Source organism: Motacilla alba, chromosome Z (genome assembly GCF_015832195.1).
Source record: "Motacilla alba alba isolate MOTALB_02 chromosome Z, Motacilla_alba_V1.0_pri, whole genome shotgun sequence".
NCBI classification, from domain to species: Eukaryota; Metazoa; Chordata; class Aves; order Passeriformes; family Motacillidae; genus Motacilla; species Motacilla alba.
In genome coordinates this window covers 52,627,040-52,645,704 of record NC_052046.1, presented here as the reverse complement: position 1 = coordinate 52,645,704, position 18,665 = coordinate 52,627,040, and the positions used below count along the sequence as shown (strand labels likewise).

Here is an 18,665-nt window from a genome sequence, read left to right as displayed (position 1 = left end):
TTGGCATAGTAGTAAGGGTGCACTGGGGAATGGTCATACTCGTGAATACTTTAAAGAGTTACCAGCTTTAACATGTAGGAAGGCTTTTCATCTTGTCATCTCTAGTCATTACTTTTAACACTGATTTCATTTAATTATCACTTAGTGTGCTCAGGCCAGGTCTTATCTGGAGAAGTCAGCATATAGGGAGGTGGGGCTTGCAGCTGGGTGGCTGTACAGTTTGATTTATGATTTCTACACTGATTTCTGCCTCATTACAGTGTGAGCTGTGTATGTTGATACAGCTAAATTCCAGTAAAAGGTGGGGGTAAAACAGTATTTTTTTTTCCCCCTAGCAATTTGAACTATTAATTATACCAAACAGACAGTAAGTATGCTAGTATGAATTTCATGGCTTCATAGGAGTCTTGTGTGGCTCTCTGGATATTTTGCACCTGTTTAATTTGCACCTGTATGGCTCTGATACTCCACCAGGAGCAGTGTCCTGGTGGTGTTGGAGGGAAAACAGTATGGTCCTTCTAGTGGGAGACTGTTTCAGTTAGCACTGTGCTCAGCACTGCCCAAAACAGAGACTTATCATGGCATGCTATGCTCCATAGCCTAGTGCAAAAAATACTTGCTGGTCCAGTACTAGAAAGACACTGTTCCACTTTTTAAGTAAATTATGTGAACATGGCGATTTGCTCAGCCTTTCTATAAATGTGTATGTTTATTGGTTTTTTGTCAGCATTTTGTGATGTATTTATCATGAATAAAAATGTTCTACTGAAGCAGAAAATGAAAAACTTGTGTGTTTTGCTCAAGCACAAACTAAGTGTAACCTACTTTCACCAAAGAGTATTTTTCCTATGTCTGATATAATTATTACATGTGAGCAAAATCAGCATTGTTTAATAGGAAAATGCTACTCTTCTAGTAGATTAATGCATTTTATTGAAGAAAACAGCAGTGTAAAAAGACTTCATTTCTCTATAAATTTTAATAGTTACTAAAACAAGGACTCTCGCCCATTAAGTTACAGCCTGCCAAGTCATAGTGCTGAATCACTTCATTTCTCTAAGTAACTTATCCTATTCCACCTTCTTAAAGGCAGCTGTTAGGAGAGCACCGATGTTTTAATCATGGAACAGGGCAGAGTCTGTCAGCTGAGCAGTGTGTTTTGATGGGGTTTTCTTTTACCATCTGCAAATGTAAGGACGTCTCTTGGAGTTTGTGGGCTGGCACACAACCAAAGTGTGGGTGGGTACAGGATTATTTGCAGGAAACTGGTGTCAGTAGAAACCATGAGGACATTGTTATGTTCCAGTATTTCTCAATGAAGGTAGGTCCTTATCAGTGCTTATAAACTGAAAAGCTGTTACAAACAATAGAGGGAACTCAGTATGATTGATATTGTTGTCTCTCACACAGGGAACACAGTAGGCATTAGGTCCATAGGAAGATCTAAGCCATAGCTCATTGTCTATGTATGTCACATATCTTTATTGCTCAGCAAAAGAGATAAACTTAGATCTGTCAGCAAAAGTACCAGAGATCCATCCCGTGCAGTTGCTGATCTTAATGTGGCAGGTGCATTTCATGTTGGAGGGGAAAGAAGACAGTTCTGCAGGGGTATTGGTGCAAGGAAAGGGGTGGGACAGTTAAAAGTAGGAGCGTTTAGATTTGATCTGTAGTAATTGACTTGGGAGGCAAAATGACATCACTCCTAGTGCACTGGCCTAATTTAAGATTGGTAAAGGAGGTTGGTTCTGCGTGCTCAGTAGGTGAGTTGTCTCCGTTTTTTCTGCTAATGTCGTGTAAGAATACTTCAGGAGGATCCTTTCATATTGATATAAGGTCAGATCCATCAAACAATAAAACCATTAAGCAGTGTGCATTGTCCCAATGTGCAATGTGGTGCTCATCCTTTAATGTGCTAGTGATAATTAGCTACTTTATCTTTCTAGTGGGGACCTTCAATTTATTACTTTATTAAGTAGTGAAATCAAAGATTAAAATGGTATCTACAGCACATAGCTAACCAGATTGTGAAAAATGGAGCTGTATGGTTTCAGATTTATGAAAATAAATATTTCTGTTTAAATAAGTGCAGTAGTTTAATTCTTTAGACACCACTTTAATTTGTAGTTTATTGGTGATTATTTTTCTTCGTTTTAAAGCAAATTGCTTTCTGTAGGGTGAAGTTGAAAAATAATTAATTGAATTCACATTACAAGCTACTGCCTTCCAAATTCTAAATGAATATAAATGTAATAGGCGCTTAGTATAAGAATCTTTTGCAAAAGGGTATGCTATATCATTGCAGAAACAAATACATTTTTCAAGTCATCAGTTCATTTAATGTTCTGTTTCTACTTGGCCTTTATTTTAAGGGTTTCTGTACCCTGGCACTGCTGTCTCCAAATGTCTTAACATGTGTTGTCGCTTCAGAGCAAGAAATAACTTTGTTAGTTTGCGTTGCTATAATTGTTGATTAATGATCTGCTTTAAAACTAAATTAATATTTTAGGATGTATTTGCACAGTATGAGAAAGGCACAGGCTGTGCCTTTAACACTAGCTTTGTTCTAAAATTTGTATTTCCACTCAGTGTTCTTAGAGGGTAATCAACAATTACCAGTCCAAAATATGGATTTTTTTTGCAAATTCTACTACTCATTAATCTGAGCTGCTGTTCTCAAGAACTGTAAATTTCAGCAAAATGGAGAGGAGGACCTGTGTTCCAGTGGGCAGTAACATTCTCTTATGTGACTTGGACAATAACCACAGCTTAATTTCTGTGTTTAAGTTTTCCTAATCCTTACCAGAGGCTTGTGATATAATAAGGAAAAGAAGAAATTCTATAGTAGTGATGGAGCTAAAGTTACTCAATGTAAATGCTAATTTCTTGGTTTGCATTTGTGTTAATAGTTGTACTGAAAACCCCAAAACCAAATTGCTATGTAGTACAGTTTTATGTGGAAAAACAACTGTCTGTCATGCATGGAGAAAAAAACCCCAAACAAGTGTTTCATGATGGATGGGAGGATCTAAAATCCATCAGTCAGGACTTCTTTGGTTGTTCCTCACCACCCCAGTAAAAACGGAGGACAGAGATGAAAACAGTCAGCAGGATTTCAACTGACAATTATTTTCATCTCCATTGCTGTCATTTCCAATTCTGCAAAAAGCCTGAACGCATTCTTACTTACGTACGTTCAACCACTGACTTCAGAGTGTGATAAAGTTTAGTGCATGCTTAAATGCTTTCTTGAACTAGGGCCAGAACTGCTGCTGCTACTAAAATCGGTCCCAGAGGGAACGTTGCATCTTTCATTGCTTCTTTTTTTGTATGCGAAGATACAGACTCCACAAAGCCTTGGAAATATGGTAGAATTTGATAAATGTTGCCTGCCTTGTTTAACGGAGTAGAGTGGAGTTGTTGGATGATAGTGCATAAAGTACACATTATCTTCCTTTCTCTCCTGTCCATATGTGTGCTCTTTAACAATCATTACTAGGTGAGCACTGGAGAATAGCAAGAGAATCACTGAGCCAGTCTGTGTTTTGTTTCTGTCTGCTGCAGGCATAGCCTGTAATTGTAAAAGGCAGCAAAATAAAATGAGTTAAGGTGTTTTCTCCTGTTCTTGCCTGCTCCAAAATTGTTCAGAAGCTTTCTTCTTTCTTTGGTAGAAATCTTCATTCAAATGTTTGCCGAAGTGTGACTTGCCTTGAGCCTCTTTGTTCTTTTTGATTTACACAGGCAAACACACACACATGTGCAAACACACACCCCTCTTCTGGGAGTATTGACTTAACCCTGCGTATTTGTAGAGGAAACAAACCAAAACAAGACCAGTACACAGTATTCATAAAATTCATCCCATTGGCAGAGCAGAGAGCCGCTATGATCAGTTCATCACCTGTTTCTGTCTCTTGCAATACATAGTGCAGTTTTTAATATGAGACACTTGCTGGGTTGCTGTTACTGGTTAAAACCCAACGTGCTGTCTGTGAGAACAGGTCCAGATCATACTATCAGCATAAGATGTACTGTGAAGGGTGGTGACAAATGAACCACTGTTGTGAATGAAGGCCTGATGATGCTTGCTTCTCTTTTTGGACTACAGAGCTCTTCTGTATCTCCCTCAGCCAGTTTCAGAACAGCAGAAAAGCACAGAAATTCAACAGATTATTCTTCAGATAGTAAAAAACAGAAAACAGAAGAGAAGGAAATAGCAGCTCGTTATGTGAGTACATTGTCTACATTGTTCATTGTTGAACTTCAGTGTTCCTCTGTAGTTTCACCTGATTTCTGCTACATAACTAATTTTAAAATGAGGGTCAAATTTTAACTGGTTTTTGCTGCCTACCTCTAGTGTCTCTGCTGGACTAAACATTTTGGTGCATATGATACTGTTTTTAACAGTATAAATACAAATCATCTGCAAGTTGTGTGACAACAGTGCTAAGTTTTAGTTAGGCTAGGACTTGTTAATGAAGTCTATCTTGACTCCTCTTTATAGTGCAGTGCCACTTTGGATGAAGATTTTCATCCCATGAACTTCTCCACCAATTCAAAAACTGGCAAGACTGCTGTAGTTGTGGCAACCTGCTAAGCAGAAGCCCTGTAGATGACTAAAAGACTTTAATTGTATTACCACATAAAGTTTGGTAAAAGTGAATGGTACACTGCAAATTTGTGAGTGGATTTCCTTTGTTTTCATAGTTACTAAGAGACACTGGGATACAAAATCTTTTTTTTTTAACACATTGTGATTTGTCATTGCAGGACAGTGATGGTGAAAAGAGCGACGACAACTTGGTAGTTGACGTTTCCAATGAGGTACACACAATGGTGTTTTTTTGACCTTACAGAAATGGTGGTGAGGGTATCTTCAGTGGTTTCTGTACATATTGGTTCTATGAATAGGATTATGGCATTTGAACTTGAAATGCCTGACAGAATCCAGTTGTATCCTCTTTCTTTAGAATACAAATCAGATCTGAAGCATTTACTTCTACAGAGTTGTAAGTACTTCTACAAAGCTTGTAAGAGTGTCTGTCTTTTCTTTCACTTTGGCCATGACTTCATGTGTGAACCTTATCAGGTCTGCCAAATGCAGTGAATCTTTTTAATCTGTCACTTGAAGAAAGATATTTACTTGCCTATTTCAATATCCCTAGATTTTTGGCATTATTTTTCATGGTTTAATGGGATCAAATTTTAAGAGTTTTTTTAAAAAAACAAATTGTCCTTCATTATCCCTTTCAATTTTGCAGTTGTATCAAGTAAATCAATTAAGAATGGAAGGAATATGTCACTTCCTATGACAGATCTTCATTCCAAATTGAGATGATGCCTTGAGAGGCTGCCTAGAACAGAGGTTAGACAAAGTTAAAGGAATAAAGTAGGTATTAAAAGGCCTTCAAAGGATACATCTTAGGCAGTACAGGAGCCTGGCCAGGGCTACACCCAAGATGGACCCAAGACAGACAACTGGTCACAAGTTTTCACACTTTTATAACTTTTGGTCCATTTACATATTGGGGTTAATTGTCCAATTACAGCTTCAGATTATAAAATCCCATCCTCCCAAACTGCTCTCCTCAATTTGATGTTGTTGACACTTTCTGGGCCTGAGGCTGTAACGATGTCCTTGGTTCTCAAGCTAGAAAAGGATTGTTTTGTCTGACTAAACTGTGAGGAGAACTTGCTAACACTTCATATGAAGTTCAGAGTTGTATACTAATGTATACAGAATCTGGAAAATATGAAAGCTAACACTTGAGGCATCAGAGGACTGCTCAAGACAAGAACTAGTGGCTAGTATGAAGTTTTTATGCTAACCCCTATTCCTGATATTTAGGATCCTTCTTCTCCCCGTGGGAGCCCAGCACACTCTCCACGGGAAAATGGCTTGGACAAGACTCGACTGCTGAAAAAAGATGCACCAATTAGTCCAGCATCTATTGCATCCTCTAGCAGTACTCCTTCCTCCAAATCCAAAGAACTTAGCCTTGTAAGTGCTACAAAATGCTTCTGACCCCTAATCATAGGCTGAAATACATGCTTACCAGCTTTCTGTCTGGACACAATTTGTATTTCCACAGCTGTCAATAAAGCACTGTGATGCATCAATTTAGTATTAGTTTAATTTATGTTTTCAAGGGAATGTAATACAAAGTCCTTTTTCTTAGTCCTTGCTAATAGAAAGTCTTTTTTGGGATAGGAAGAAGTTATTTTCACTGGTGGTATGAGTAGATGATAGATGTGGTGTTCTGAGAGATATTTTTTTCCGCCCCCATATGAAGAACTGTTATTCTGAGAATAAATAAAAGTACACAGGGGTTTCTTGAGCTGTTTTCCTGTGCTGTGGTTTATAGCAAATTCAGTTCCCTGCTTGGATGTGATTTGGTTGTTAGCTTTGTTTGAATTACCAGGCTATATACAACAATAATAATTTTTATTTTCTATCTAAAAAGTAATCTGTCATTTACAAGAGCCTTCCTTGACTTGCATCACAAATCAAAATGCAAAAGAAAAGAGCTGCATGCAAGGGTGTTCTTTCCTTTCCTGTTTGTGGCTACAGTTAATCACCTACCTGAGCTGCACAGTAATTCCCCTCATGGTTCTTCACAGGGCAGGGTATGCAATTATTTAAAGAAATAAAATAAATAAAAAGAAAGCTTAAAGTGAATATAGTGCTCAGGAATGGTGATGGAATGACAGGTTCAGGCCTGGGAATCAGTGATGTGTCTGATGAACAAGCCTGTCACAAGAGCAGCACTGCACAGTTCCTGACTTTATACCCGTCACTGTCTTCATCCTGGGTTTCTAGCACCACACTTGGGTATGAGTAGTTGGTCAGTTCGGGGTTTTTTTTTTCCTGCTCTTCTTTCCCTCACAGAAAGTATAATGGGAGCAGGTCCATGAGCACAGTGAGACCACTGACTGATTTCACATATGCTGCCAATTGTCAGAGGGAAATGATTTTCAGTCATTTACCTCATTCTGAATCATATAGATTCTCCTGATGAGAAAAGCAGTGAAGGCTGTAGTTGATTTTCAAAGCCATTCTGTCTTTTTCAGTGACTTTGCGTCTTCTCTTCATTGGCAGGGACTGTAGAAATCCAAATCCATAAGCTAAATATCAGTAATATCACTAATCACTAGCTATAAAGAAAAAATAGTTTACAAACTGCCTTCCTTTTTCTTTCTTTGTGATTAGAATGAGAAATCTACCACTCCTGTGTCTAAATCAAATACCCCAACTCCACGGACTGATGCTCCAACTCCAGGCAGCAACTCCACTCCCGGACTGAGGCCAGTGCCCGGCAAACCCCCAGGTGTGGACCCAATAGGTTAGTGTCCATATATTTCAGTGGTGTGAAACCATTTGTCACTTGTCAGACTCCCTTTAAATCTGTAATGACAAGTCAGTGCAGTACAGGTGCTAAAACTGGGTGCTGAGCTGGTTCTTCAGCACTGTAATACAGTGTTACGTGGCTTTCCTTGGCTGACTGGCTGGATGGTTTGGGTTATTTGTGAGGTTTTTTGGTACTTTTCCAAACTCATGTTCCATGTGATGGCTCTAGAATGCCTCTGTGACTTCTCAATTTCCCCCCTCTTCTTATAGCTTCAGGTTTAAGGACACCTATGGCAGTACCGTGTCCTTATCCTACTCCATTTGGTATCGTGCCACATGCTGGTATGAACGGGGAGCTGACCAGCCCTGGAGCTGCCTATGCTGGTCTACATAATATTTCCCCTCAAATGAGTGCAGCAGCTGCAGCAGCAGCAGCAGCAGCAGCTTACGGGCGATCTCCAGTGGTAAGTGTTTGCCGTTAGTGCATCTAGTTTTGAGAGCTGTTTATATTAAATATAAGACCTGTGGGGTTAACTCTAGTTCACTCATTTTGTGGTTTGGGGAGTATGCTATGGAGAACATGAATTAAACAGTCTTCCTTTGCCTAACTCTTACTTTAATACACCTTTTTGTTTTGCTTGGGGAAAACTACAGGTTGGTTTTGATCCACATCATCACATGCGAGTTCCAGGCATCCCTCCTAATCTCACAGGCATCCCAGGAGGAAAACCGTGAGTATCAAACATTCCGCTTTAAAAGTCAATCATCTGTTGGAAGTCATGTTCCCTTGCTGGTTGGAATTCACCTTAGCTACTGAAAACTGTTGTGTGAATAGAAATAAGTATAGCTATTCAGCAAGAGCAGGAGAATCACTGTGTAATCCTAAAGTTGCGTTTGTGAGTTTGTTTTGAAGACTAATAGCAGTTGACATGCACTGGGTGATACAAAGTAAAGGAGACAGAAATAGCTGTTGACATGCACTGGGTGATACAAAGTAAAGGAGACAGAAATAAATGGAAAAAGGAGATGAACTTCAAATTTGACTGGTTGGTTGTTTATGGAAATGCAAGCTGGAATGAGATCTCAGCTTTCCATCTCTACTGTACTCTGCTTCTCAGTTTAAAAAAATTATTTCTTTGTTCACAAAAGCCTTGCAATTACTTGCAAGCTTAGCAGCTCTGTGCAGAAAAAGGAATACTGAAACGTTTTGCTTGATTGAAAATACTGGAAAGAATTATTTTATGATAATATTCAGATTCATCCTTGATGGAACTGACCTGTATAGTGTGACCTGCTGTACCAGGCTTTTTGTGTTGTGAGCCTTGGAAGAAAGATTACAGAGACAAAGAACTCTCAGCTCACATTCCTCTTGAGGTAGAGAGGAGAAAAATTAACTAAAGCAGCTATACAAACTGTGATCATATTGATCCAGATTTTCTTTAAAGTCCATCCAGTTCCCCTTCCTTGTCACGCTTCTGGGATACTCTGACCAGTTCATACTGGAAAGTTTGATGGTCATAGGGTGTTGGTGCCAGTCCTTCTCAAGGTCTTTTATGTGTGAATGCTTTTGTGTAGGAGTGTTTGGGGATAGCCATACAACTGGATTTGTGTGAGTAAAAGCTTACCTGCCAGTGAGCTTGCAGACACACAGGATTAACGACAAACAGTGACAAGTGCTCAGGTCTAGTGCCTGTAACACAGGTTACACAAATCATGAGCCAGGTCCAGATCTCTCAGGCGTCACACACTGGTAACTGCCTTAATGTGCTTTTCTGCTAGTTCTGCCACCCTGTTAGGTGAATGCATAAGGCAGGTATGGAAATTGATGTACAGCAGCTTGCAGACCTGCTGCTTGCATTAAAAAATTTGTGGGGCACAGATCTTCATCCATTATATACAGTGGGCTCTAAGAAGTGTATTGATGTAATGTTCAAATGGTCACTGGATTTAAGTTCATCCCTGATGGAGTCAGTCATCTGGAAAGAAGTGTCTCTGGATCTACTAGATTTTGCTTGCTGTGGTGAGAGAAATGGCAATTGTAGGGGTTCAGAGACCTCCCTGCTCACATCTTTCTTCTGTTAAAATTGAGAGGAATAAAACATGAGGCAAACTGAAATCAAATCACTTCAATTCTGGTTTATCTCCACAATTTTTAAATGTTGTTACTCTGTTGATGTCTATTTAAACATTTAAATATAACTATCATTTGTCTACCAGAGGGCTTGAAACTTTTAAAATCTGGGGTTCTTTCAGCATGATTGTCTTGACTTTTCTCTGTCTTGAGTGTGATAGTTGTCACATCTTCCGGGATTGTTATTTTTGCATCTACTCAATTTTTACCTTAGAGGGAAATTTATGTAAATTCTCTGCACTGTTGAGTGTCCCAAAATGAAGTGGGCAGCATATGGTACCTTTGGGATCTGGCCCCTAATAACTCTTTTCACTTCAGTATTGTATCAACTCCTGAGTATTGTAGAGTATATAAATACTGAAAGATAGTATATAAATAGGAAAGATAGCTAATGCATATTGTCCCTCTGAAAATTATTTATCTAGTGCACTATGAATCTTAAATGACAAATTCAGTAGTTTAATTGTGAATACTGCCTTCTTTAATCACTTTGAAGTATCAGTTAAGGAAGTGAACTTAAAAAGTATTCTCATAAAACAATTTCTTTGTGAGATCTTCTCATCCCACCATTGTGACAATGGATTTTTCATGAGCATTATGATGATTTTTTAGGTCTAAGAAAATTAAAGCCTTCCATTAAGCATACCTTGATATGTATAGGTAAACCCTCTTAAAAATTTTGTGCTCTTGTAATAGATGTGATGTATCAGGTAGCGTCTCAGAACAAGGCAATTTCACAACCTAACTGTTCTCCCTGGAAAATACTTTGAGATAAAGCTGTTGATAGGTTATTCACAGGTGGCATAAGTGGCAATCACGGAACAGATTCTTTCTCACTGAGAGGCCTGATTTTGGCGAGAGAAATTGGGATCTGTAGCAGTTGTGTTGAGTCCACAAAAAAAAAAAAAAAAAAGGAACAACCAAAAAGCCCAAACCTAAAACAACCCACAAAACAAAAACTTCCATTGCAGTGCATTTTAGGTGGTCTGTCATGTCAGCTGTCAGCAACCATGCCTTGAGGACTCAACTCCTCAGTGTTGGTGGAGGTTTCACTGCACCCTTAGGTACAGTGCTGAGCAGTTTTGCTTGAGGGGCCTGGGGCCCACAGTGCATTCAGGACAGATTGGCAGCAGTTCAGCTGAAGCTGCCACATACGAGTCAGTAAAGCGAGCAGCCAAATGTCCCCTGGCACGCAGCTACCCACCATGCTCTGGCAGCAACCAGCCAACTATTTCTGTCTTCCAGAGGGCCCTGACCCAACCTTCCGTCCCTTCTCTGCATGCTGTGATATCCCCATCCAAAGTTAAGAGTGGTGTCATATAGCCTCATTCATGCCAGAAATCATCATAATGTGAGTTGTAAAAGCTCATTTGATTGATGCTTGACTGTCCACATTAAAAGCTGAGCACCTGTGTTTGTGCTTGGAGGGCCATGCTACAGATAAATAAATGCTTTTTCCTTATATGATTAAAATACCTGATATTTGCCCAGTTGAATAAAGCATGGTGCTAATAACATCAAGGTCATGTGTTCAGTCCCTATATGGCCATTCACTTAAGGGTCAGACTCAATGATCCTTGAGGGTCCCTTCCAGCTCAGAATATTCTGTGAAATATCTGTGAAAAAATTGAGCTGAGGGCACAACCTGAATGCCTACGGAGGAAGCACATCGTTGATTCTGTTTTCCTAAAAAGCCTTGAAGTAAAACTCTTTAAACCATCCCCTTAATTTTTTTCCTCTCAGAGCATACTCATTTCATGTAAGTGCAGATGGTCAGATGCAGCCAGTTCCTTTCCCTCCTGATGCCCTCATCGGTCCGGGAATCCCTCGCCATGCCCGTCAGATCAACACCCTGAACCACGGGGAAGTTGTGTGTGCAGTTACCATCAGCAACCCCACGAGACACGTGTACACGGGTGGGAAGGGGTGTGTCAAGGTTTGGGACATCAGCCACCCTGGCAACAAGAGCCCTGTCTCTCAGCTGGACTGCCTGGTAGGTGAACAGCAGTGTACGACACTGAAAGAAGATAGGACATTGTGTTAAGATTGCAGTGATACCACTAAGATGTAAAGGGCAAGTGGATATTTGATTTCTGTCATGGTATCACAGGTCAGTATTGCATTTGTTATTTTGTTGTTTCTATTAGAACTGAGGTTGAAGTATGCTTCTCACCATACTTGTGGGTTTTTTTCCCCCCCACAAAAATCAAAATATTTTTAATATCCTAAAATTGGGGTAGGAGGAAAGATCAAAGACAGCACAGCAAATATTGTTTATAAACTTTGACATTTGCTGGCAATCTTACAGCTTGTCGATACCAGATCATGCTAAAAATTGCTGTCTTGCATCTGTATTCTCTGAGAATATTTGGGGATTGTGTCACGTGTTTTGTATCAGTGTGTGTACGAATGCATTGACCTGTCTTAATGTGGCAATTAAAAATATCCATGAGTGTTATTCAGAAATTATTTGAATGTGCTAACAAGATGAACTATTGTTAGCAGCTTTTCTCTTGTTATTTACCAGTTCTTGCTAAGATGTTGCTGTTTGTTACAGAGGCTGTAAAATGAGAACTGTGCAGCATGTGTAGACTTAAAATGAATTGCTACACAACTTGCTACACAAGTGAAGAAAATTGCCCAAATATTTTCCTCTGACATCTCCTAGATGGTGGCAGCAAGTCTCTCTGGAATGGGAAGAGGGAAAGTGTGCAGGGAATTTGGTACTCCCCCATGCTGAGAGGTTAATGTGCTGAAATAAACAGAGTATGAAAATACAACTTTCTACACCAGCTGTCAAATTCAGCTATCCTGAATTGTTTTGGGCTGGGTTCAGGTCTTTGCATTTTGATGCTAATTAAGATTAAATATCTCTCACTACTGAATTTTGTAGATCAAGTTGAAGTACTTCCCTAATGTCGTGTAATTTTCTGGTATTAATACACTTTATCATTGTCATAAGTATAAATGGCTCATTAAAACCAGGAGGGAATACAATACTTTTATGGATTTCTGCTCTCATGTTAATGCTGTTTTCTTTCCTCATGAGTAATCTCTTGATGGTTTCTGTCTCCACAGAACAGAGACAACTACATCCGTTCCTGCAGATTGCTCCCTGACGGCCGCACCCTGATTGTTGGTGGGGAAGCCAGCACGTTATCCATTTGGGACCTGGCAGCTCCAACTCCTCGCATCAAAGCAGAGCTGACATCTTCTGCTCCAGCTTGCTATGCCCTAGCTATCAGCCCTGATTCCAAGGTTTGCTTCTCTTGCTGTAGCGATGGCAACATTGCAGTGTGGGATCTGCATAACCAGACTTTAGTAAGGTAGGTTGGCCAAACGGGATCATCAGGTTGTGGAGAATTATTTAGGCACAGCCGTAAATGTGCTTTTGCATATGTGTTCTATTTTCTCCACGCCTAGATGCTTCCAGTATTTTGTTGTTCAGCATAGCTGTGGTGGTACCTTGACAAAAGTCTATAGAATTATTTATAGGTTTTGAGAGTTCTGTAGTTCCAGGCATTTGATCAGCCCATAACTGTAATTCCATAGATATCAGTTGAGGTCAGTACTGCTTTAGATTCCTTGAACAAATTATTTTTTCTGTTTCCATGCAATACACTGTTCTCACTCTAATTTCTTTAATCAGAGATCCAGCGAATATGTCTTGGGTAAAGATATGTGAAAATTACTGCATTGCAGACTTAGCCCTTCAGGAGTAAGGATTGGTGCTCAACACTGATAGACAACATGTTAAGAGCTGGTCACACAGAGCTTCTCTGTGTACTGCACTGTGTATATGTTATTACATGCAATATCAGTGTTGCATGTAAGTCAAGCTTTTATTACCTGATGTTACCATTTAGACTGCTGGTTGTTTTTTTTTTTTAACTTCAGTGACCTGCACATTTTTCTTAAACTAAGGTAATTTTGCTGATCATGCTACAGTCTTCTGGAGGGAATGACTATTTTAGGTTGAGTAGTGGGTATCACACAGCCAGCAGCAAAGATTTCCAGAGTACCTGACTCTTAAAGTGTTATTTTTGAAATCACATTATTGTGCAACCACATTAGCTGTCTGGCCTGATTGCATCATCAATTCATCAAAAAACTCACATGATTGTCCCAGAGTTTGTATTCATCTGGGATTGCTGTTGTAATCTAAGTTACAACTCTGAAAGAAGGTATTTGTATTTTTGCTCAGAATGTGCTGATCTTCTTTTAATATTTTAGGCAATTTCAGGGCCACACAGATGGAGCGAGCTGTATTGACATTTCTAATGATGGCACCAAATTATGGACAGGAGGTCTGGACAATACAGTCAGATCCTGGGATCTCAGAGAAGGGAGACAGCTACAGCAACATGACTTCACATCACAGGTTCAGTCTCAGAACCTTTGGCATGTTAACAAAATTTTCTCATGGTTTTTTAAAACAAGCAAGCTCTTTTTAATTTTTTTTCTCCTTTATAAGCAAAAAAATGCAGTCTCAAAGAGAATTCCAAAGAATTTTTCAGTTAGTCTCATATTCCATACTCTCGTTTTTGTTTTTTGGGCTTTTTCTCTTGTGGCAGCTAAACGTCTATCTGGATTATGACTTAGACAGATTAGTACCTCTCTTAGTACTGAATCTCTAGAGATTCAGTTTTATGAAACAAGTGCCAGATTAAAATGTTCCTGTCTGCAATCTGTTCCCATTTCTGTAGATTCAAGTTCAAAAATGTTTTACGAAAATATTTTTAAATGCTGTCAGATAAGCTTGGACATTAACTTTTATAGGTTGATTCAGTACTTCACTATTGCAATTCTAATAACATTTAATAGCATAGTTTTGCAGCTGTGTTTGCATGAACTAATTTATCTTGATTACTGTAGTAATTGGATTATCATGTTTTTAAAACCGCAGTAGACCAAAAATGTGAGTTTGCATAGTGCTAACAGTGTAGCAGGGGTCAGTTTTGAATATCTCAAGCTCATTCCTTTACTGATTGAAGCATGTGCTGTGCTAATTACAGATCTTCTCACTGGGCTATTGTCCAACTGGTGAGTGGTTGGCAGTAGGAATGGAGAACAGCAATGTCGAGGTGCTGCATGTTACTAAGCCGGACAAGTATCAGCTGCATCTTCATGAGAGCTGTGTGTTGTCACTTAAGTTTGCTCACTGTGGTAAGCAAATAGTTCTAAATCAGTTTTTTCCTTCACAAAAAGTTGATTCAAGGTTACCTTTAAATGAAAGTGCAATATAGTTACTAAACTACAGAATATAATTAAAATTTGGTATTAAATTTAAGTGTTAAGGTTATTTTGGAAATTCTGTCTTTCTGCTTTTTCCTATGTACTGCTTTTTTAGTGATGGAACATCATAGTGCAACCAGATGAAAAAATTACTATTCTTTGGATATGTGTGAATGCTTTGTTATGATCATCTGTTTCTGGAGGTGTATTCCTTGAAAACAAAATGCAGCAATAACATTTAAACAATCTGTTGCAGGCAAATGGTTTGTAAGCACTGGAAAAGATAATCTTCTTAATGCTTGGAGAACACCTTATGGAGCCAGTATATTCCAGGTAATAATCTCCTAGAAGCTGTTTTCCACAGACATTACAGTGCAGTAGAGCTGCACATCTTAGGGTGTGTCAGTAGCTTAAGGAGTTTTCAGGTGGAAATGCAGCTAATTACTGTAGTCCTTAAAGAGTTTGTTTGTAATTAGGGAAAGAAATGTTTTTGTCCTTTCTACTATTTCACTAATTCAGCTCTTACAGTAAAGTAGCCCTTTAATTTAAAATTGTTCTTAATACCCTTCTTTTTCACCTTCTTCTGCATATTGGTGGAATACAGTGCCCAAGTCATGTCATTAGGTGAACAGCCACTGAAGGTCCAAAATGTAGCTAAACCAGTGGAAGTCATATTCAACATGTGTATTTTTCTTGGATGAGAAAAGTCTGCTGGATTGGACCAGCAGACTCCTGAGCTGAAAACTGAAGCGATACAGAGGAGCCCATTGAAGTGTAACTGGACACTGTAGCCTATCTATAGTCCCTCTGTACCCAGTTTTAATGGCATTTCAGTGCCACTATAGAAAAGTGGGATTTTTGCCATTTCTTTCCATTCTTTCACCTGCAGGTACCTCTAGGTTGGGAATATTTTTATTAAATTTAACTGTTAACTGGCTGTGGTTTAAATTACTAGACTCGTGTATGGATGCCTGCCATGTCTCCAGTTTTGGAGACAGTGCTGTTTACCTTGACATGGGAAAGGTCTACGTTTTCCTAGTAGAGGCTATTCATTTCTAATCATCCTAACAAGAGCACATCTCTCTTAAAAACGATGTTCAAAACTCCAGTACAGCTTTCTTACTGGGGGGTAGATAAAAAAAACTTGTAGTGCAGTGAACAGAGGTGTCTTTGCCAAAACACAGCATGATTGGAAAGTGACTGGCTCTTGTGATAACAGGCAGAAAATTAGGGGGACATATATTATGTAAAGAAAACATGGATTGAAACAGCAAGGTGAATGTGGCAATGCATACACTTCGTCTTAGAACAATCAGCAAAGCCAGAAGAGATGGACCTTCTGCAACCTGCTGTATCCTGTGTCCCATCCACCTCCTATACACCTGTTGTGTATCCTGCTCCACCACAGTGTCTTTTCCGACTTGCATCCTCTGTGATAATGTACATTCCTTTGTGCAAAGCTTTTGTCTTCTTATGTTGGGGAAGCAGTGAGAGGAGATACAGTTATTTCTGTGGAGTGTCTTTGTTAAATACCTGTGGGTAGGTAGGGCTCTGAAGTGTTTCTCTGTGTGAATTTCTTGTTTACAACAAAACAAATGGGAAAAAGATGGGTTTTCATTCATTTTTATGCAAATGGAATGCATAAAATTTTAATAAATGCTCATTCCATGTAAAGTATATAGAAAGGACTACTTCTTTTTGTTTGATTGATAGATTACCTCTAGGTCCATAATATTCACTTCCCTTTCTACCGCTGATTTATTTTTAAAATAGATCTTTCTGTGGAACAAAAGTATTTAAAAAATTTTGCCAATATAGTACTGATACTTTAATGAGCTTTTAATGTATTCCCTATCTATAAATTCTTCCAATTAATCTTCAAGCCCTTCAGGATTGAAGACTTGGAAAGATGTAATTTTCTTTTCCTTTTCTTTTTTCTTGTAGTCCAAAGAATCCTCATCTGTGCTTAGCTGTGATATCTCTGTGGATGACAAATACATTGTCACTGGCTCTGGGGACAAGAAAGCTACAGTCTATGAAGTTATTTATTAGAGACAAATCTGAATGCAGACAGAACTCCTTCTCCTAGCACTTTGCTGTATATTCCTTTTTTTTTTCCTTTCTAAACCGAAAACTTAAATGCTCATCACAGCTGTAGAATTTATTTTTACCTTCTTAACTTGCTATTGATTTGTGAATGTTCATTAAGAACTTGTGATACCAAATTGTCAGATATCTACTTGGAAGAAGATGGAATAAGCATACATAACGGTGACATTGACTCTTTAATTATGTATTATAGCTGTAATGTATTTATTTTGTTTAAATAAGGCTTTCTAACAATGAACTGACTAAATAAAGCTGTCTGGCCCGGCTTTAATTTGAAAGATGCATCATATACTTGTGTTTTTGCAGGTGGATAAATTGGGGATCTTGGAGAAGGATGTTCAGGAGATAGTTAAAATTACACTAAATAGACTTGTAGTTTCTATTTAAAAAAATAAACTTTGTTATATTTTTTAGTCCTGTTCTTGGATGAGACCTCTAAGTGTTATTACAGTATAATTATTTGGTGGGAAGATGCTGTATCTTAACTATTTTAGACAGTCTTGGAAACTTAGGAAATTGCAAACTGTAGCCAGTGATCTACATGCCTGTGATGAATGGCAAATTCAGTTCACATCTAAATTAAATTCACTTTAAGTAAGAATGTGCTAACTTATATATTTGCAATGTTAATATGGCATCTTGTGTACAGATTTGTTCTCAATGCTTTTCTGTTGATAAACATAAAGCATTTTGGTGTCAAGCTAGGTTTTTTAACACAAACACCTCTCTTTGTTATATTGTAGAGAGTACAATAAGTTGCCTCAAAGAATCACCTTTGTTACTTCTGGAAACTTTTGCAATGTTTCCTTGAAAATGGGGATATGTGTCTTTGGGCAATTTTTCAATTACAAGAGATTATGAAAAATATTTGATATGTTCTTTGGAAACTGCACTGAAATAAGAATGGATGCCTACCAATATACAAACTACAAAAGCAATGACCTCTGAGGTAGGATTTACAAGAGTACTCATTCCGACATACAAAAAGGAATGGACTCTTATTGGGATAAGGACTTGCTTTGTTCGCCAGCAGTTCAATCCAAGTCTTGATTGGATGTCCCTAAGACGGACGCAGACTGAGCCATTGTGCCAGAGACAACGTGTTATCTTTTTATGTTGTTGTTGTTGCTGTTAAACTATGATCTGTGACCTTTTTTTTTTTTGAATGCTTTAAAAAAAAATCTTTAAGTCTGTGGATCTGCTGATGTACAGTGCCTTTGCTGCTATGGATCAAAATCAAGAGACCCGTGTAGATAAATCTTATTGTATAAGTAGAAAATTACTTAATTTCATACTAGAAATGGATTGATGCTGCAAGTTAAAATGGACTGTTTATTGAAGTTCCAAATGTGGTAGCAAAAAATGGTGTCTTAAGTGCTTAGTGTTTGATGTCATTAACAGTTTCGTAATATTCTACATTGTAGAAAGATTTTGATACTAAACTGTGTCATTGTACATAGTTCTAATGCATTGTATTGACCACCAGTACTCCTATAATGGTAGATTATTGTTTGTGCATTCAGACTTTTAAGCATTAAACATAAGTAACTTCTAAGATGCATTTTTCTTTTTTTTTAACTCCTCCCTCATTGTTGTGCTTGTGCTTGAAAATCTCAGTCATACGTGCAGCCGTTCAGTCATGGAACATACCACTACAGATACTTGTGGTTTTGCCACTAAAACACAATGTAGAGTTTCAGCTGAGATAGTGAAACCTATGAATTTACAGTTTGTCACGTTACCTGACTGCACTGATTCTGAACACGTGGAAGCATCAGGCTTCGCCTGTCACCTAAGAGTTTGCCTCTTCCCAGTTTTGTGGTTTCCTGTCCGACATATATA

The 18,665-nt window shown here is 38.5% G+C and overlaps 1 protein-coding gene across 5 annotated transcripts in view; it reads left to right on the top strand.

The window, feature by feature from the left end:
• The window catches only part of TLE4 (TLE family member 4, transcriptional corepressor), a 99,915-nt gene extending 81,531 nt beyond the window's left edge, over positions 1 to 18,384 (top strand). For 4 of the 5 annotated variants that reach the window (XM_038123693.1, XM_038123692.1, XM_038123689.1 and 1 more), the window contains 12 exons: positions 4,109 to 4,228; positions 4,771 to 4,824; positions 5,849 to 6,001; positions 7,211 to 7,343; positions 7,619 to 7,812; positions 8,003 to 8,079; positions 11,223 to 11,472; positions 12,558 to 12,805; positions 13,713 to 13,860; positions 14,495 to 14,645; positions 14,971 to 15,047; positions 16,659 to 18,384. In XM_038123693.1, coding sequence (XP_037979621.1) covers positions 4,109 to 4,228; positions 4,771 to 4,824; positions 5,849 to 6,001; positions 7,211 to 7,343; positions 7,619 to 7,812; positions 8,003 to 8,079; positions 11,223 to 11,472; positions 12,558 to 12,805; positions 13,713 to 13,860; positions 14,495 to 14,645; positions 14,971 to 15,047; positions 16,659 to 16,766 — 1,713 coding nt within the window. In that variant the 3' untranslated portion in view covers positions 16,767 to 18,384. The remainder of the gene's footprint in view (positions 1 to 4,108; positions 4,229 to 4,770; positions 4,825 to 5,848; positions 6,002 to 7,210; positions 7,344 to 7,618; positions 7,813 to 8,002; positions 8,080 to 11,222; positions 11,473 to 12,557; positions 12,806 to 13,712; positions 13,861 to 14,494; positions 14,646 to 14,970; positions 15,048 to 16,658) is intronic. The other variant, XM_038123691.1, reaches the window with a different exon arrangement.
• The last annotated feature ends 281 nt before the right edge of the window (positions 18,385 to 18,665 follow it).